The sequence below is a fragment of the Clavelina lepadiformis genome, chromosome 1 (assembly GCF_947623445.1).
Source record: "Clavelina lepadiformis chromosome 1, kaClaLepa1.1, whole genome shotgun sequence".
NCBI classification, from domain to species: Eukaryota; Metazoa; Chordata; class Ascidiacea; order Aplousobranchia; family Clavelinidae; genus Clavelina; species Clavelina lepadiformis.
Genome location: NC_135240.1, coordinates 18139090 through 18160187, shown reverse-complemented (window position 1 = coordinate 18160187; position 21098 = coordinate 18139090). Strand labels below are relative to the sequence as shown.

At 36.9% G+C, this 21098-nt stretch overlaps 1 protein-coding gene across 6 annotated transcripts in view; it reads right to left on the bottom strand.

Moving 5' to 3' along the window:
* The window catches only part of LOC143464965 (uncharacterized), a 33987-nt gene continuing 12889 nt past the window's right edge, over nucleotides 1-21098 (bottom strand). For 4 of the 6 annotated variants that reach the window (XM_076963078.1, XM_076963063.1, XM_076963056.1 and 1 more), the window contains 16 exons: nucleotides 18644-18753; nucleotides 14256-14360; nucleotides 14117-14183; nucleotides 12577-12752; nucleotides 12383-12507; nucleotides 12082-12193; nucleotides 10786-10911; nucleotides 8001-8116; nucleotides 7774-7921; nucleotides 3027-3224; nucleotides 2790-2958; nucleotides 2053-2296; nucleotides 1724-1905; nucleotides 1474-1655; nucleotides 1274-1318; nucleotides 1-1108 (listed from right to left, as the gene is read on the bottom strand). In XM_076963078.1, the coding sequence (XP_076819193.1) occupies nucleotides 450-1108; nucleotides 1274-1318; nucleotides 1474-1655; nucleotides 1724-1905; nucleotides 2053-2296; nucleotides 2790-2958; nucleotides 3027-3224; nucleotides 7774-7921; nucleotides 8001-8116; nucleotides 10786-10911; nucleotides 12082-12193; nucleotides 12383-12507; nucleotides 12577-12752; nucleotides 14117-14183; nucleotides 14256-14360; nucleotides 18644-18753 (2764 nt within the window). In that variant the 3' untranslated portion in view covers nucleotides 1-449. The remainder of the gene's footprint in view (nucleotides 1109-1273; nucleotides 1319-1473; nucleotides 1656-1723; nucleotides 1906-2052; nucleotides 2297-2789; nucleotides 2959-3026; nucleotides 3225-7773; nucleotides 7922-8000; nucleotides 8117-10785; nucleotides 10912-12081; nucleotides 12194-12382; nucleotides 12508-12576; nucleotides 12753-14116; nucleotides 14184-14255; nucleotides 14361-18643; nucleotides 18754-21098) is intronic. The other 2 variants (XM_076963083.1, XM_076963071.1) reach the window with 2 other exon arrangements.

The window sequence follows — 21098 nt, the reverse complement described above, 5'->3', positions numbered from 1 at the left end:
TGGGCATAATTCCTTTTTTGATATATATGTGTAAAGATTGTACCATCTCGAAGTATGAAAAGCATAGAGCAAACACTGCGTTAGTGAAAAAATATAAAAAAGTGTAAATACAAACCACGACAGATAAAAATAATCTTACGCGAACGAACATTTCAGGCAAGTGCATGTATAACATAACCCATAACATACAAGCTGTTAGTGTTACCGTCAATAAATCCGAGTTTGAATGAAACTAGTGTTCACAAATGCAATTTCAAGAGATAAATATATTTTACAAGCTACACCACACAGGTTTTAATATTTGCACATATTCGATAATATTGATCAAATACCCATCTCTTGAAAAGAAGCATGTTTAATACAAGGAACGAAAGTAAGGCTGCTAAATTAGCAAACTAACTAGATCATGACGTCATGCTAATTTGTGTACAATAAATTACTTGGAACTTCTATTTTTTTAATTTCTTCAGAGAACGCTCTAAAGTCAAACGGTGACCCACACGGGTCACTCCCAGTTCTTGCAGTTCTTCCTTACCAAGATCAGGTAGATGACTTCCATCAATTTCATTTTCCATGAATACTTGTCCATACATACCCATGCCCAGATTGTCTAACCAGTTACCAACGTCTTCCACCGTCCATTCAATTAACGGTTTTTCCTCTTTACTTAACACGGGTGAGTTTTCTACACCTGATTTTGGAAAAGATGTAGAACTGGAAGTCTTCGGATGTTTCGGATCTTCAATTTTTGGAGAAAATTGTTTATCACCCGATTTTTGGGAAGTCTTTCCCGAAATACTGCCAAATTGCACTTTTGTTAAAGCAACGTTTTCTTCTTCATTGGTCTTCTTTCCACTGTTAAGTTTACGAGCGTTGTACGAGTTACTCCTGTTCAATTTCGGGTCAAAAGAAAGTGATACACCAATATCCGAACCATCTTCCGAAGAAACTGTAGACAAACTAGAAACTGCCGATAAAGTTTCGATGTTGCCCTTCATTTCACCGTACCGTTGCTTGGTATGTAAACCAAGGTCGTCTACGCCGGAATCCGTATTACTAACGCTGTCCGATGTGTTGGTTTTGTTTCCGGATTTTGCATTCCGCATATCTGCGTACACAGAAAGCAAACATTGTATTGAGTTAGCACTATTAACATTACTATTGTCGTTATTGTTACTTCATTGCATGTTATACAATATACAGATGTCATGAAATATTATTCTATAATACAACAAAAGTAAAGACTTAATGTTGGTTACTGAGATCAGCTTACCTTTATACTTAGGAGACAAGACTAAAGTTTCTTTTGGTTCGTTAGCTAAATGACAAAGTACATGAAACAACCCATTTTATTAAACGAATATCACAATTCCTAACTATACATATGTGTAACGCCATTGTTTATTCTCAATAGTTTGAACAAAATTGGAATTTTGTAGTGATGGGCCTAGGTATAATTACGATTTAACTAACCTGCTACACTGCTTGGCGAAATGCATTTTTCTAGCATGGCTGTCGGCGGTGGAGGAAGCAACATCTCATCTAAGGCAATATTGGTAAATTTATTATTTGGCAAGGCTGGAGGTGGTGGAAGAATGTACGAAGTTTGAGCAACGGATTCCGCTGATTGAGGCGGAGGCAAATGATCTAATTCTCTACAATAGAAAAAAAATGTTAACACAAACTGAATAGTTTAAAAATAAACTAACATGTCGCTTCGTACTTCTGATTCGTGGGGGATGACTTTACGTCTTCAAGCAAATTTTGACTAATATTGCTTTCCGTCGTTTTTCCTTGGTCAACATTTCCGTTTTCCAGTTCTCGCTGCTTTAGGCTAGCTGCGCTAGCGGCGTGTTTTGCAGCTAAAGCCAAAGCAAGTGCTGAAACGGGCTCTGAAGTTTCCTGCTGAAAACATCAACTTCAGCAAGTGCATGTTTAAATACAGTACTACTCGTAATAGGTTTTCTGAACTAATAAATAATAATTAATTAATAGCTTCAATGACAAAAAACTCGGTACAGCATAACACGAATCTGAAGTTCTCTAAACTACCTTATTATGTGCGCTAGCTATTTTTTCTCGGCCAGGCTTTGGTGCAACGCCTGGTGGCTTGCCTGCAACGTGCGTCGGACTAAGTGTTGGTGAAGTAAGTTTACAGCTGGATCCGGTTGAATTAAGGCGTGCTTGTCGACTTTGTGCAGCCACCGCTACGGCGGAAGCTATTCCTGGTAGTTCCGGCCGCAATAGCTTTTTCTCTCCGTGTACTGTGTGTGGTTTGTTGGAGAATTTTGTGTTTCTGAAACGTTGGTAGTTATTGAGAAACAGGATATCACTGCCATCAACATTTCTTAGAAATAGAACAAACTACTGACGGGAAAATTTCAAGAACAATTACCTATCGTGAGTAATGTGTATACATAGGCTACATATACAGGCAAAAATGAGAAAACTGAAATCGAAAAGCACGTTCGAAAATAGTGTTAACTTACAACTCAGCCTGCGTAACTGACGTATTTTTAGTGAATGAACAGCGTATATAAGCCAACAGTAAACGAGTTCAATTTGTAGCTGGTAAAATTATCTACAGCAACGGTTGCACAACGTAATATGGTAATACTGTAATACTGAAGGTGGACCGAACAGTATTGCAGTTATTCGGAACAAGAGATCCTTTGGGTTATAAAAAGCGGGTAGAGCGCACCATCTAGTACCTAATGAATGCTAGGTTTAAATGAAAAAAATTGACCCAAAAAGTCTTCCTTTGGACAGCCTACCGCTGACAAACTTACCCTAAAGTCTTGCTGTTGGTAGTTGTATGAGCTGTGTTTGCAGGTTGCCTGGGCAACAACATTTGATTGATTTGAGGTTTTCGTACTTGACCATTTTCTCCTGTGCTGCCACTGGTAGTAAGCCGACTACTTCGTCTCTGCGGAGGAGCCGGAGGTTTGCGCGTAGCAACTAGACGGTCAAAAACAGGATGTATAGAGAGAAACTTTCACAACTTAAGTTTTATAAAAGAAACTTACTCGTGGACGACGTAACAGATGTGGCGGTCTGAAAAGTGGATGGAACGCAAGCGGCATTAGACAGTGTAATTGACGAAACAACTCTTGATATCATAGGATCAACTTGTTCCAAATCAGCTGACACGAGTTTATGACCCGACTTTGTAGAGGAAACGTCTTCATCACTAACTGCCAATTTTTGATCAACGACAATTCCTGCTGAAATCAAAGTTGAATTTACTTGGAGCAAATACACGACACTAAAACTGAGCACAAGCTACTTCAAAAATTTTATTTATCTATAGCTATGGTGGAATACATGCCCTACAAAGAACATAAATACTTAAAACGTACGCCCATCAAACAAAAGAGGCGTTTTTTTCTTTTTTCGGAAGATTGACATTGTAACTACTTCTGCACTTCGTTTGCAGAACTTCAGAATTTGTATAAGTAGCTATAACTTCACTTTCACTTGAAGCGTTATAATTATGAATAATAATAAGAGCATGCGACACACTAAAGTATAATACGTTAATTTCCTGTGCAAAGAAACGTGAGCTGATACAACTCACGTTAAACTTTTTAGGCCATACAACGTGCCAAATGGTATACCTCAGCGAATACATGACATAAGGTTAAAAAAAACATATTTTAAACATATGCAACGGAGTCATATAAAGACCGTTCTGCAGCGAATCCAGCCCCTTTGAAAATAAACCTTACATATTTACGGGATATTTCAGTTTAATACACGGAGTACTTGTATGCAAAAAGCAGGGGCGCCTTTTTCCCTGAAAATACGTTATACAGCCAGAGGTTTTGTAAATAAAACTTTGGCTGCCTCTTAATTTATGACCTCTCACAAGCAACGTGCAAAAAAGTAGAAGATTACCATTCTTGATGTTGTCTGATTTTGAATATAACGATTTTGCGATTTTGGGGCAGTGGCCGTGTTGGATTCTATCAGTAAGTTAATACTATTACCATTTCTACGCACTTTTTAAGCCTTTCTGGCTTAGTCACGTTTTCCCATGCATTAGTCATTAGTGCGTGCTGTTGTCGACAAGCGCTGTATTTTTGTGTATTATTTCAATGACAAAAAATGAATTAATATTCCTATAAGGTAAGTTCACAAGCCAGCTTCAATACAAATCGAAATTTGAGCGCAGATCCTCTACATACAATAAATCTTCCGATTACATATAGGTATTGACAAGGCAGTCGCAAAGAGTTGTCCAGCAAGACAAATGGAGGCTGCACGCAGCTGGGTATAGTGTAATGCAGTTTAACCTGGCGTCCAAGAAACCGAGCGCCTTAAACGGTCTGTCGAAGAAGATATTGTTGTGGTCTTACGTCACTAGAATTAATAAAACTATTTTTTCCGTCATGGGCACAGCAAACGAAAAGAAAAGACCGGTGTAAGTTGTAAAACAACTCTTTGGTTTTTGTTTATTCCTTGGGCATATCTATGTTTACACGGTATTTTTCATTTTCTCACCAAATGTAAAAAAAATTTTTGTAAGTTCTCGTTGTAACGCGCCACTACTTCCAAAGACCTGCATATTTATTTACTTGTAACTTATAATTATTTTACGCATTGTAGGATGTAGAGCTTTAAGTTTATTAAAACCTGAAATAGCCTGTTAATTAAATTCCCTCAAAGGTTTTGACAGCACTATATTAACGCACGACTCCTAGCAACTTTTTCGGCGCAAGCTGGCCACATCTCTTTATGTAGTAAGTCATCGTAAGGCGATCGAGGACCAACTTAGAAATATCCAATAATTCACAAATTCATAAATTTAGCAATACATACTGTGTCTCATGTATGTATCTGTTACAGCTAAATAGATTGCTCTAAATGTTAAGAGTTTGGTAGGTGACAGCCTATAGCTCAACCACGGCAACCAGAACGGTACCGATTTGATGCGTTCCGAAGGATACATTAACTTCATGGATGCATATGATTGGGCTACCGGATTTTTTATGTTTAAAACAATCGTAAATTATTTAATTGTAATGCTTCAAGTAGCTAATTTCTTCACATGACGCCTAATTGGGCATAGGCTAAACTCTTATGACCTTCACTTCTGACTTCAGTTAGCTACTGTGCAAGGAAAGCAAAAGCAGGAGCCTAATGTCAAGCAACTTGACTAATCAATTTATGACATAACAAGAGCCTTGATCTACGTCTCAATGAAAGTCAAAAACTGAGACTTTTTGCGATTTTTTTTGTAGATAACTACATAACCAAGAATTATTTTTCAAAAAAATTTTACTAGAATGTTCAGTTAATAGTGTTCTTTCATGCATTGTAGCAGCCTAGGGCTGTTAGTTAATGGTAATCCATTTTAAGTAGATTTCAATCAATCAATCCTTTCAGTTTTCGTCAAAATCGCGGTGGTGATGAAAAAATGAAGCCAGTAGCTTTTAGCATGCGCCAATGAACGTGAAAAACTGACAAAGCTGAAAAGGCTTTAAACGTGTTCAAAAATAATTAAAGTAATAATTTTTTGTTTGTTTGCCTAAGTCACCGGTTCACGTAAGTCGCCACTTTTTCTGTTCCCTTGAGACGGCGACTTACGCAAATTCTATTGTAAAATTTATTGCAAATAATCAGGTCACGTGTGTTGCAGAGGACTTTTCCTTCTACCGATGAAATTCGAAGACAGTATCTTAAAGTATAAAGGAATTATGAAACGCCGAAAATGTCTAGTTTTCAAAGTTTTAGGCGACTTATGGTCAACGTAGTCACGTGATTAACGTGGAATGGGCGGTTAAATTATTTTTTGCACAGTATAATGTTCTTATGATTTAAAATTTGAAAATATTGCCTAAATGTTGAAGGATTCGCTGAAATATACTGAGTAGCGTTATATTATGCGCTTCGGGCCGGAATGCCGAAAAACGCCAAAGTAACCTTCGCATTTGGAATCATAACTTCTTAGCGCGTTTTTCGATGAATATGATTTTTTACACGAATACTGGCCTTGATCGTTGCCACCAACTGTTTAAGGTTAACAAAAAATCAAAGCGTAAAGGAGTTATTAGACGCCAAACAGTGGTTATTCTCAAAGGTTTTTGGCATTTTCCGGTTGAAGTAGTCACGTGTTTGATCTGAAATTTACCGAATGTGTTACTTACGCTCAGACTAATGGATGTATGCAATAAATTCGTTAAATATGGTTTTGTAGTTATCGTGGTAATTTTTGTCGAAAAAATCAACTTCCGCTTTAGGCGCAAATCAACTTTTTGATTCACGCCTAAACATCTCACAGACCCATAAAGTTTCAAAGGAATTGACGCAAAAATCGCTAAAATATTAAGGTTAAAAATTTTAAAGGCGGAGAATCCCCTTTGAACTTCATCTGAATGCAAAAGTGAGTGCGTTAAATGTTAAACCCTTAAAGGAAGTGTGACTGCAAGACGTAGTTTTGCTTAAGATTACAGAATAAGTAGAAAAAAGTCCATTCAAAATCTGAAAATTTACGTTCAAGTCCGAATTTGGGGTGTTATTGTCAGATTACATGATCTGATGTAAGCGTCTGTCCTTGTTTAGACGGGGAGTAAACAGATTAACAATCGAATGTTTCGAAGTTTCATTGTTGTATCGTAAATACTTTTCGAGTAACGTTAATGTAAAAACCGGGAATGTAGAGACGATTTCTTATAGTTACGGTCACGTGACGAAAGAAATTTTTTTCTCTCCACATTCTATTACAACGATAATTACTTCCACGAAGTTTGAAGAAATTATCTTGACGCCACAAAAAAGTTACGAAAGAAAACTTGAAATTTTTGGCGTTAGCAAAACACCCCTCATAAATTGCCCTATATATCCTTATCACGACGTGATCGTAATTAAAGTGGTATGTTGTGGGATCAAGAAGCTTTAAAGCAAGTAAAGTTTGAAAGCAAGGCGACAAAAGATAATGGAGATATTAACCGTTGAAAAGTACCAAAATTTAAAAGTTGTGGGGGATTTCTCAAAAAATTAGTCACGTGATCACGCTGATATACGAACTTCACCGAGATTTTATTAAACCTCACCCACATACCAAATTTCAGGAACGTCCGATGTTACTTACGCCAGTTACCGTACCAAGCACGCAAAATAAAAAGACGAAGAATAATTAATAATGTGTGAAACAATACATATCGAAATTTTTGATTTCGATCCAAAATAACACATGTTGATCGCCCCTTGCTCATCGCAAAACGCTCTTAGCAAAAACATCTTGCACCAAGATAATACAAGCAGCAAACGTTGCCATTATTACATCTTATTGAGCGCTCTAGTTTTATTCGATATACAGTAAGTAAATCACTAGTTGGTAAACATTGGTTATTTTCATTGAAGCTCTAGAATTGGTGGGATAAATCATAAATATTATGACATACTGCAGTTCATATCTTATAAAATTGTTTATGAACCTAAGAGTAATTCATTCAACTTTAACTACATAAGCACCTAAGCTACTCGATAAAAAACCGTATTTTAAAAGTCGGGAGTTAGGGGTATCCTCATATTTCAAAATATAGGTCTTGAGGTTAGGCAAACCAAAAGAATTCTAAAACCTGACGTCTATTATTTTATGGTTTCGATTCTCTTGTTCATATCATGTACTTTGACTATGTTTTAAGGTGAATGATCTACATGAACATCCACACATACCTAATATCTGAATTAGGAACCTTCTTTATTATGAATACGCTCATTTCAGCCATTCGCTAAGTTCAATAGATGAAAAATTAAAGCTATACTAACCTTTATTGGTTGAAGTTGGCAACGAGGGCGGCAAAACACGTATCAAACGTCTAGAAGTAGCAGCTGATAAAGAACGAGTTTCTCTTTCATTATTTGAAAATGTAAAGCATTGCTGTTTGTGGGCTAGATCTTGGCGAGAGAATATGTCCTGTGACGACAAACAATGAGATGCTTTATTTAGCAACCCCTTAACTTTAAACACATAGCAATAAAATAAATTTTTATACATCGATGTCTTGTGGTCGTAACCGTCTACTGATAGGCCGACGACGCAGGGTAGCTGTGGCATCATCAGAATTGTCGTCAGATACATCCTCCATAGCAATAACGCAATCCAATTTACCTTGTTCAAGTGCAAAAGACTGTTACAATACGCTAAGTAGACAAAAAGCACATAAAGTAGTGGCATAATAATGGGGGCAGTTTTCCAATGTGCCAATAATAAAAAATAAGCATGCGTTAAGAGAAAGCTATCTTTCCTCTTCAAAGATGGATATTGAAGATATACAGTATATGAATACTCTTTGTCTGCAGGTGTCAAAATGTCGTAAAGCATAGAGGCAAACAGATGGTCATGGGCCCTGACTTTTATTTCGCGACTACCCTTCAATATATGTTGATATTACTTTTTCACACAGCTACACGTATTTGTATGCAATACAAACTCACTATATATTCTCACAAAAGGGTCGTGGGCGCCAGCAGCTCTAGGAGCATTCTAAACAGTTCACGGTCTTTCGCGATGTTTACTGGTTTGGTTAAAGGGATACCCACTAGCCACTACGCAGTCATGGCACAGGACAGATTAGTGATGTAATTGTACCGGTTAGTTCTTGCTACCAGTTAGTGTGGCAAGCATAATATGTTTTACAGGTATTTCCTGAAGCATTTTGGTGACTTGACCATACCACTAATACCATCTAAGTTAGGACAGGTTCCAATACGAAGAAGTAAGGGGTTCTTTGTTTAGATATTTCTGAATTGCAGTGCATACACATTTGATTTTGTACGGTAACACCATAAACTCTTCTTAAGAATCCCATTTCTGAAGCCAGCATCTGTGAAAGCACTCTTTTGGTCATTATCCAAGAGCCATGACTATGAGAATTGAAAAGATAACAAGAGCTGGGTGACCTTGTTTTCCTTGGTTAGGATAGCTCTTGCTTTATGACAACTGAACATTGAAGCTTACGCGTGATTGCAATTGTTTTTCCAATTTGGTCGTCTAATTCATCGTTCTGCCTTCTAGCACTCGTGAATTGCACTCTCTTGATAATTGAACTTCACCTCCTGCTTCAGTGTTTCTCTGTGAGCACTGAGCAGGGTTGCTTGATAGGGAGAGTATCTCAGTCTTCGTTATGCCTACTTTCAACCCTAATTTGAACCGTTGTGCCTTGCTCATGACGAAAGCGTATGTCCTCAAGCTGCATTTCAACTTTTTCAGCATCGGTTTTCATTTCTGGCTTAAAAGCAAGCAAAGAGATGTCTACGTAATTAAAATATGCGTTTTTGGGTATTGTGATGACAACAATCACTCGCAAATCTGTAGGTGTTTTACGTTAAGTCCACGTCAATAGATCCCAATGAATCAACTACCTCAGTCCATTGTGATCAGTATTTCAGGTCGAATTTCATCACAACCAGCCAATTTACTAGCTTTGAGAAATCTCACCAATTGGATAACATTGGCCTTGGTAAGATTACATTATTTTAACTGGTATGTGTATTTATTAGGGAACAAAGTCTTCTTCAGCTTAGCTAAGGTTAGCGACGCAATGCAACTCCTTTGCCACAAGGCAGTAAGTAGTCCACCGAGGACAATATTACTTCCTTATTTCGCAAAGTCTTTCACTGCGCAATGAGTTTTATAAATTCCAGATTAAGTATTCCATAATCTTAAAAATGCATTATTCACTAGCTGGTCAAGCCGATTGGGATTGCTTCTGACACTCTTGATTGTAAAAAGCCAGATCACCTTATAAAATTTAGTTCCAAATTTCTCACTAGTTAGTGAAGACTTTAAGCATTTAAAGTACCGTTTAGAAATTTCTTTCAACGTTCAGTAGGATTTCAGAAAGTTATTCGCTTTCATACATCTGTTCTCGATAACAAACGTAGTAGAATCATGTTATTTGTACATCACCATCATCACAAAGTTACTCATTAAACTGCATTTCACCAAGAATCCCGTTTTCGGAGGGCAGATACGAAGTTTGAAAATAGTGAGACATGGGCAAAGTTGGAGTAGAAGACAAGTTTGCATGAAGTTTTAAGGTTATTGCATTAGGTTCAGGCTACAAGACAGATGTTACAACTAATTATTACATTGGATTAACAATTATATACAAAAGAGACTGAAAACTAAATGTAAACTGCAGCTTATGAGAAAATAAAATATTTCAAAGCACCATAAAGTTATCTGTGACGCACCAATTTCTTTGATTATGCGAATTAATTATCTTTCATTATTAAATTATTCAAATGAATTCTGATTTACATTTTTACAAGTTGGAGTCTCCAGCATTATATAGTTCTATGTTGTTTCAAGGAGCAATAACACTTAATTACAACTTGCGCTAGTGATGTGCCTCGAGATTTTCTGTTGTGAAAAACGGTGTCGCGATTCAAGAGAGGTCGGAAAAAAACTGCTCTAGCTTAAACAAACCATTAATAAAGTGCGATATACCGTGGTGCTTACGTTATAAAATGTTTGACTAAATTCGAGATAACGTTAGCTAGTTATGCCCTGGGGGGAAGGGAGGCAAAAACATTTTAAGTTATAGTTAGTATTTTAAATGCATTCAGGTTGGCAATTTGCTGGGGCCGGTGAAGTTGCTTCAAGTTATCCAAATTTCCAATAAAGCGAAGTCAAGTTAACGGCCTCTTACTATATCATCGTTTTTGAGGTTCTCGGCTACAGCTCAAAATTTCATGAAATTATTTAAGAGCTCGTTACGCCACTGTGTTAAACAGCGTTGCGAATTGCGAACTGTGTTTCGGTCTAGTACTTACCAATGGCAGAACCAATGGAACCGGATCTGTCGCGTTGCTCGTTGCTAGTGGTCGACGACAAGGAATGTTTTGACCTTGACATTTTTGTTTTTGGAACATCTTGCGTGGACGCTGACGACATGCTACCTACATCATTATCGGTGGATACGATTACTATTATAGTCACACAAACGACTATAACGCAACAAGCAGTTTGATATAAGCTAAAACTCAAAAGATGATCACAAAAAACATTTCTAACTCTAAAATAACTTGTCACTGTTGACGAAAGCGAAATTGGCTACCTGGTTTCTGGGTAATTGTTCACTAATTAAGTTCTCAAAAAAGGAAGATGCGGTATAACCAAATAATCAATTATTTAATATTGTAATAATATTATGTCTAGTTATTTATCACATTGTCTATCATTTCTTTTGGATCTGAATGTGAAAAATCGAAAACAATTCGACAAAAAGCAAGCTTGCAACAAGTAGCCTGGTAGCATAAGCAATGCTGGCCTATTAATTACTGCAAAAGCCGTTGTTATAGTGCGATCTGAGGCCCCAATTTATTCTACAGAAAATACAGCGCTTGGGCAGGAAATGTTCCCGAAAGCCTTACACTGACTACAGCATTAGGTGGGGAATTTGTGACTCTTTGAAGTTACGTTTTCTGTTTCTCAAAATCACGGTCGTAACAAACATGTAAATACTGCATCAGAAAAAGCGTCGTCCATAAAATTCTAGCTCAACCTAAAATCGACTGGATTTACTTAACAAGTGAAAGTACCATCATAAAAGTACGTTTCGCGAATTTGGTGTTAACTGTGTCAAGAAAACATTAAAACCGTTATCAGAAAACAGCGTTCTGAACTTTCATGCCTAGCTAACATCACACTAAAATGTTTTGGTCTGCCGATGCTAAATGTAATGTAAGGTAAACTTTTCTCTTGCTAACTTTACCATTACTGGAAATGTTTACGAACTTATCTGACACATAATTCTTTTGCCTTAATATCACAGATGGGCCAGACTGTCGAGTATTTATCTATTAATCCAAAGGATGGAACAACGGAATGCCTACCGGCGGTATATTTCGAACGTGATATCGTGTGCAACAAACCACAAGACTTTTATATTTCGGCTAGGACTTGTCACAAGTCTACATTCTTTGTAAAGTATTAGCATTAACAAATTTTATAGAAATTCATCAGAAAATTCTACTAGCCGTTATGTGTCTGCCAAGCGATTAGTAGCGCAAAGAGTTTAGAAAAGTGATTTCGAAAGCTTGGAATAACATATCAAGTAAAAAGTGTACCTTGATCACCCCTAACGACGCCAACTGCTCGCATCGTGATTTGATTCCCTGCGCCCCTAATGACATCTACAGCTTCTCTGTGGCCCATATATGTAATATCCGTATCATTGATCTGAAAAATGAGCAAGCTTTCATGGTATGTTCGTTTTAGTAAACAATAATTTGTTTATTTAAAAGGATTAAAACACACAATGCAACAAATGATGTACATTAGATAACACATCAAAGCTGATAAAAAATAGGGAATCTATAAAATCAAACACGGTTCAGCCACCATCAACTTTATAAAATCAAAACTTACGCTTAGAATATAGTCTCCAGACCGTAAGCCAACTTGATATGCATTGCTACCTTCCTCAACAGATTCAAGATATTGCAGCGCAGGATGAGAAGGGGAGGGTTTAAAATTTTCTATAGGTCCAATAGCTGGCGCAACACAGCATTATTGAACGTTAAAATAGGGTAAGTGAAAATATGAGAACTAAAGCTACTTACATTTTGCACCTCGCAAAACGAAGCCATAGCCACTATTTCCCCTTTTTAAAACCACTGTGCGATATCGATGAAATACGTTTTGTTGTGGCTTTGACTGAATAGGTTGATCAGAAGCATTTTGTTTCAACTTCTTGACTTCTGAGGAACCAGACATTACTGCATCTTTTGTCTTTACTCTATGCAAAATATAAATATTCTCTCAGTGAAAGCTGCAAATGAAGGGAAAGTGAAAACGTAGGTTGACTCTAAATCAAAGAATAGTTGTCAGCATGAATATCGGGCGATAATTTGTTCAATAAATAATTAATTAATATATAGCAGTAATCGCTGAAAATCTATCGCAATTTTACTGATATTCTTGACAAAAGTGGCGTCGAGTGTGACATCACAATGTGAAAATCAACATGCTTGCGAACTGAAGTTTGAGCAGGGCAAGGCAGCTTGGGCTGCCATAACATGCAATTTTGTCTGCACATTGAATGCGACTGCCGCACGTTAACGCATTCACACGAGAAGAAATGTGTTTTTTTTGCACCGCTATGTACGATTCGCGGTGGACTTGTAAGTGGTGACTGGTTATGCACCTGACCAGGTTTTTTTTAAGGTTTGGTTTGGGTGACCGCTAAGTAGTTTTAAGAGACCGCAAGTGTTTCATTTAAATACCAAAAAATAGCCATGTTTGTTTAAAGTCCAAATTTTGGGAAACCGCTGGTGAAATTTGGGGGACCGTTTCGGTCCCCCAAAACACCTTAAAAAAAACACTGCACCTGACATCCCGGTACCATACATTCAAACAATGTCACGCTTGTATGGCAATTATGAAGACAACGAAGATATAGCGATTTAAGTTGAAATGTGGCAATTGGCATTATGACCTTAGGTCAGGTAGCATATGAGTATGAAGAAAACAGGGCACTATACCGTGAAACCTAACCGAAATTTTTGTAACTAGGCTAAATTAATGTAGGCCTCGACAGTTTGATTGTATCGACCGTTCTGTAGGCTACAACTTTATGCCATATAGTCAAGTTAGCGATCACCTGCAGATTCAATTCTGGACGCAGTCAGTGTGCAGACAAGTTCAAATGCGTGTGCGACGACTGACTGACCATCGCACACATTTTCTTGCGGTTTCGTTTTGCGATTGCGTTTCCGTGCAGCGACGCAATCGCATCCAGCGTGCAATTCATCGTAAGAAATACCCTTAATCCGATAGCAAGCAGATGTGAATATTACTCCAACGACATGGTTATTGCTTGATCAAAGCTGAGATACGTTATCGACTTACCACGAATGGAGATAAGGTATAAGAAAACATAGTTCATGCAGTAAAGAGTAAAGAAAAATTTGGTTTTTTACATATCTTCGGACAAAACAATTCAGACGTCATGTTTCATTTTGTTGCGCGAATTATAAAAAAGCAGGTAAAAAGGGTACGGCACAACTTCCTGTATATTGCTACAGTTCACACACTAAAGTAACAATGTTTCGGTACGGTAAAATACTTCATAGTAATCGCGAAAAAGTAACAATGGGTAACCTGGAAATTTTCAACGATTCTGCTTCTTCCTCAATTTCATTCTGTTGAACTATTTCGGAAACCGTTTCTAAAGAATTGCACGCTGAAAAGTGATGAGTGATTTTCTAAAAACGTCTTAGTACTCCTACAGTTATCGTACCTCTTGAATTCTGAAGTTTGACGGCTTGCAGTACGTTATCAGGAACGTCAGTTCGCGAACCCAGTCTCACTCCGCTACAGCTACCTGGCAAACCTCCACCCACAGCTCATGCAATTAAATCAAACAAAAAGTATGGACGATAAATTAAATAATAATGCATATAGTTATACGTATGTCAGAAAAAAAGATTTTTCAAATTTGAACAACGTAATCAAAGAGTAACCAAATTCAATGTTATATATAACAACATTTTATGTGGATATATAAATATATCGGGGCCGCGTTCATCTTTACATCAGAAATCGAAATGATCCTACTAGGCAAGAGGCAGTACTGCAAAAAGTAAAACTTGACCACAAAAACAAAAATTGCTTAAAAAATTCTAATGAGTTCTTTGGGTTAGTATATTGAGTGAATATCGGAAATTGCCTGATCAATGAACTTTCCTTGCGCAGATTGAAATTTTCTGTCGTAGTGTTAACGTTGGGCCCAATAAATTTTGCATTTACGTCGACCACTTCGCGGAAATAAATATTCTGCTATCTAAAAATTCTACCTGTAACTCGAAAAATTGTACCAGAGATTAACATAGCAATGTCAACATAACTTGGGATTCTAATGAAGTTCACATGCAACATATGGATACATTCTCGAAAAATTCTTATGCTGACCCAAAAGCGCAACATCTAACAAACAATATGTTTGAATGAACAAGTGCACGGAAAAAGACAGCCAGAAGTCAAGATATGGGTATTATGATAAACTATCTAGCATAGTGTGATTTCAGTACTACAACAAAACAGCGAAGAGAGCATGTTACGTTGTCATTCCAGAGGCCACAAATCAATGAATCTTACTTGGCAACTATTATCAAATTCAATAGTTCGCTGCTGTACTTAATTTGCAGATTGCATTCTTTGAGACAGACAGTTATTTGAAAAAACAAAACTGTTGAATTTCGTTGATTGCGAAGGTTTGGATTAGATGATAGATTAGACTAAAGTTCACAATCCATAATGATAAATTTAAGTTCTGTTAACATTTACGGGGTAAAAACACTCTAAAAGTGTAATTTTTTTCTCAGTGAAATAGACGCGGTCTTTTTTATTGAGGCCTATCTGTCAACCCACCTGAGTAACTGAAAACAAAGCCTATTTGCGCTAAGGTTCCTGCTCAAACCCAACGCCGGAATAATCCAAATACTGTAATGAGAGTCTTAACAACATTGTTTAGAAAAATTTTTAGTTTTACTTACGCCGCTGACGCCTAAACTAACCCCATACTTATCCGAAAGCTTTGGAAATATGGACAACTTTTTATTTTAACCTGTTATTTCTTGTGTGATGGGATGATGGTGCATCGCTAGGTTACCTTGCGCTAATCTATAATCAAAAAATTCAAAGGTTTGTACTGCCAAGTACATCTATGTATTAACCGTCCCTTATTACTTGCGGTAACAACCAACATATCGCCGTTGGAATTCGTAGATAGTAACACAACAATCAACTATCCGGGATCGTGATTCGCATATTATCTCTCAACAATTATACTGTGTACCAATATCTGCTTCCTGTCAGATGATGGACCAACGCAACCCGAACAGGTTTAGCCTGAAGCTACTTCAGAAAATAATTATTGGTTCAAAACGCAGGTTCACACAAACTACCTCATGACACGATTATGTCTTAGACTGGTTACAGAAATTATTGTGTATGCTTGCGTTGTCATGTACCACATCCTACATGTCAAATCGTACCTACACTACAAGCAAATACTACAGAATTCGCACCAAATCAATTGATGGCATAGTAACGCTAGACCACAGGTTTTCAATGTTTTTGAATCACGGAGCCAATTTTGCAGCAATGATAACCGGGTCCCAATTGTTCCTCCGGTTGCGGGGAGTTTGTGGGAAAATAATCCTACAAAGCAACAGTACAGTTGCAATCTGCGAGATCTTCACTTAAACACTTGCAATAAAACAATTTTTCACAAGAAAGCAAAAATAACAAAATGCAACATAAGGTATCGGTGAATCCAGTCGAACTGCGAATAAAAAACTGAATAAGCCACGGGGTTACAGCAAAAATGCGTGCAAATTTCACACAACGAAAATCAACCAACGCTATCTGGTAATAGATTCAAGTTAATTTCTGTTCTTTTGAAAACAAAATATGAAACGATGGCTTATAACATTTTGGCTTTTGTGCTATACCTGACATTCACTAATCTTTATCAATTCTCAGTAAACAAACCCAACACACAACAAAGCAAACTCGGCAAATGCCTGACTTAAAGTGAAGAGGCAAGTCCAAAATAAGTTAGCTTTAAATCAAAAAAATAGTTTCCAGATCTACTTTCCAAATATTGGAGAATAGATTTTTAATAATATGTAGGAGTTAAGCAGTTATTGTCATAAAGGTATCGCAAACTCGGCCTCTTTCATGACAGATATGGCGAACATGATGATGGCTCAATGTAAAAACAACATGCCTGATGTTGATGACTGAGGTTTGAATTAGGTATGGCAGTAGCAGTAGGCTACCTAACTGGGTTTTGTATGGAATACGTCACTTTAGGTAGGTGATTAGTAGCAGGTAGTGGTTATTTTCAGCATAGGAATGTCACAGAAAACAGTGCAAGTACTAGTCAAGCCTCTATCTTTAGGACAGTTACCAGTATCAGACTAGTATAGCGTAAACAGATAAAACTGGGCTTAGTACCTACGTTCACCATTACAAATACATTAAAGGTAAACTTGTTCAGGCTTATATAACGCAGAGTGTCCCTATAACACACTAATTAACGCTTTAATTATACCTATTACTTGTCGCTTGTTGGCCCACAGGAAACGTTCTGTTCATACTTCATTCAAATACCTGAGTTATGGTTGCCACTGTGTAAATATTGTGAGGCGATTAAGGCCGCCATCCCCTTCATAATAAACAATGAAATTGCGTTTTTTGTCAATTAAATTTATGAAAATAACTGCCTAGCCACAACATATTAGTAAAAATCCTTCATCCAGTATATTGGCTGACAAATACTAACGACTTACCTTCACTTCTACTGAGCACAAACTGCATTTATGACTAAGTTTGCAACACCCAATTACGGTTACATGTAGCAATGGTACCGCCAACAGCTTATTTCGACTAACAATGGCGTCACAAGCCTGAACGACAACCTAAAACGAGCAAACAATGCCAACTAAGCGCCCTCAAGAATTTGACAAAAGCGCTTCTATCTAGGAGACATCGCTTTTCAGCTCACTCTGTAGATCATGTATCAAACGTGAACAAACATGATTACGGAGTTTTTGAAAGACTAAAAATTACATATGATATTAAAGCGAGATAAAGCTGCGCAGTGGATAAAATATTTTTGGGGATACCACATTTGCATATATTATTATTGGCCCATTTATTACATTTTACTTGATACCATTAATTCATTGGCCTGATACCAGTGGTATTGAATTACCAGCTGCTACCTTGGCAAGGTCAGACACACATTTAAACGCACTCGAGTATTTAACCATCTCTTCGAAATGTAAGAAACGAAAATAAGACATTAAAAGCAACACTTCACATTAGGAAACTACGCTGATTATTCTGATTGTGTGATTGATTCACTCATTCGTGACCTTTTTTACCAATAGCACGCTTAATTCGTTTTCATTTTGAACACGATAATCTTCGCAAACAATGTGCATCACAGCTTCCGGGGCCTCTATTTTTAAAACTGCAATTATAGCAGTTGTATTCGGATTAAGACCCGCTATGGCTACTAACCACAGTTTTTATTAATATCTGAATTATATTTGTTACCGTAATGCGACCGTTAATGCAATTGGTTGTTGCTAGTTGCATATATCGTGACTAGAAATTGGCCGATACAAACCCAAAGGCTGTCACTACTTCACCGGAAAAATCGCGCGTTCACAACTAGTTTTCATGGTTTCTTGTTAACCTAACTTAGACGTATAATATAGTATCCAAACCTTACCTAAATCTTCCTTCTAATCTAATCTAAATCTAACTTCAATTACACCTGAAATAGCCCAAATCGATTTTTTGCATACCTATTCTCCAAACCTAACCGTCTATCTTTAACAACAGGCTGCGTGACCTACTCTCGGTGAAGTTGTCGTTCTGAAACCCAAACAGATTTGCCAAATATCGCTTGTTTGGAAGATTTGGTCGAACACTAACACTAACAATGGCGAAACCGACACGATATTACCTAAAAATGTATTAACTTTTGTAAAGAATGATGAGCTAGTTCCCTAATTAAGTTCAAAGTACGGAAAACAATGAACACTTCTTACAACAAAAGTCATTTACCAAACAATTTGCTTTATCAATCGCCATTTAAGAGGCAAATACCTTCAAAATGTGAAGCATCCGTTGGCGTGTTCGAAACCTTCGTGGTCGATGTAGGTGGCTGCTGAAAAACTCTAGGCAACGTAGCATTGGGGGGTAAGTTACTGTCGTACCTGCAAACGTTTTATTGCAAGTTTTATAAAAAGCAAGCTTTACAAGCTGTCATTGTTACTAATAAATCGTACTTTTCAAGGTAGCACTTAATGCAAGTACAGATGAAATTTGATAGCGTAGGCTAAACTCAAAGTTTGTTCAACGAAATACTTTTAAAGCGACCTTGCATTCGGATTTGGCCTTAGCGTATGGCATAAATAATGCATAGGAAGCATGCTCATACTAAGGTCGTGTTACGTGGAGTAAGAAAACTTGCTCACTTTCTAAAGATACGTGAAACGTAGGCTACATAATTATCACACAAATTCGCATTTGTCTGAACAGTACTTTGAATGCATCAGGATGTTTACCCAGTCTCGAGCCAAAAATTTGTGATACCTGGATATGATACATTGCCTGAAGAGTTTCAAATAAATGATTGCAAAATTAGGTTACATCGTAGCCCAAGGCTTTAGTTGACTTATTTCCTGACCAAAACACCAATAATACTTTTGTAATAATAACAGCTCATATTTCAACTTGATTAGCATCATCCGATACAGTTTTTCGTTGTCTTCACAGGTTCAGAGCCACCAATCAATTGTGATCAATGACAGGATCCTTTTAACACGTGCAAAATAATTAGTTGCTCATTAAGTGCTGCATCACGATTTGCACTCTTAAAGCTATTGTTATGCATAAATCGAATAATTAAGAAAAACTCTGGCATTATTCGATTAAATAATCGATTTTTCTAAGACTTCGGTAAATTAATTCAATTAAACTGTGCCTTTTAAACAAATAAATGGATTACTTTTCACACATCTTCGATCATTGCTTCTAAGTTCTACAACGTTAATCAAATAATCAATCGAGTAAAGTGGTATTTTTAACTTCAAAAGAGCTCATAAATTTGTTACATTAGTTTCAAAATAACATAAAAAATTAAATACAAGGCACCACAGGTGAAATATAGAAATTTATTTCTGCAAACGTTTCGTTAACCCATTCGGCTTAGCTTCGTCAGGGCAGTGTGTATATAAATACTACTCTAAGTATTTAACATGAAAAATATTAACTAAGCTTTGACTACGACAATTTTTACATATATCACCCCAATAGAAAACTCCAATGCTCTGTGCAGCATTTTTAAATATTGTAGATAAACGTACGTAAACTGTACCTTTTCTAACGGTTTTGCTGTTTTGATTGATATTTATGCAATGCATTTTTGTCAATGTATTTACATTCTACAATCTACATGCATCAATAGCATTGTTCACAAAAATAAATGCTTGATTGACTGTGCAGTGTTGAGAAACAACTACAGATATTTAGTGTTGGACGTCCAAATTTGCCATGTAATGAACTATGAGATTCAATTCTACGTGAGGAACAAAGGTAATCATTACAAATGACTCGGAAATCGATTACAATTTGAGTTAACAGCAAATTTATTACGTATAAATCGATCCTTTTTAACTTTGTTACCTTACACACCGAATAATTACAATTCCTATCTATGCCTTTACTCTTTGGTGCCAAAAAAGTGGAATAATCGAGTAATAAAAGTGAATCTTAAATTTATTCGAACGAAATTCGATTGCCATAAAAATGCTCACGATTAACTATCGATTACGAAAAACGATTAACTACCTTGCACGTGACATGAAAAAAATGTAAAAACAAACTAACAAATCGACGGATAAAGAGGTATCAAAAGTTATACTATGTGTTTAAACACAATGACAAACTAAGTATTTTGTAAATGTAAGGTGTTGTCAAATTTTTTACACAGACCCATTCAAGGTGGTCGCGCAGGTTATCTGACTATTCAATCCTGACCCCTTCTAAAAATTGAAACCCCAATTCTTAGATATGTCGACATACCGGTCGCGCACTGGATGGAATTGCTTCACTGCACAACCAAGTCGAAAACGTATGAGTTACAACCGTACACTGAATACATCAGGATGTGTATCAGTCCCGGTGCCAAATTTGTCGCCCTAATTGATAGCCTGTATAGTAGGTTTACCATATTTTTGCTAGACTTAAGCCGGGACAATGTATTTAGTATGCATGCAAACGCGACTACTTTTTATAACAAAAACACCAGCTATGGCTAACGTCGTGGTTTGTTGCTCAGCCATCACTACAATTAATCTTAAGTTTTCAAGTTCAGCAAGCTTAAAGTGAGGAGCAAGTCCAAATACAAGTTGGCCCCTAATCAAAGAGTAGTTGTCAGTAAGCATACTGGTGAAAGGAATCTTAACAACATGTAATGGTCAAGCAGTTATTGGCAAAATTGGCATCGTATTATGACGAAAAACGCGGCGATTACAACGTCACAGTGTGCAAAACAATA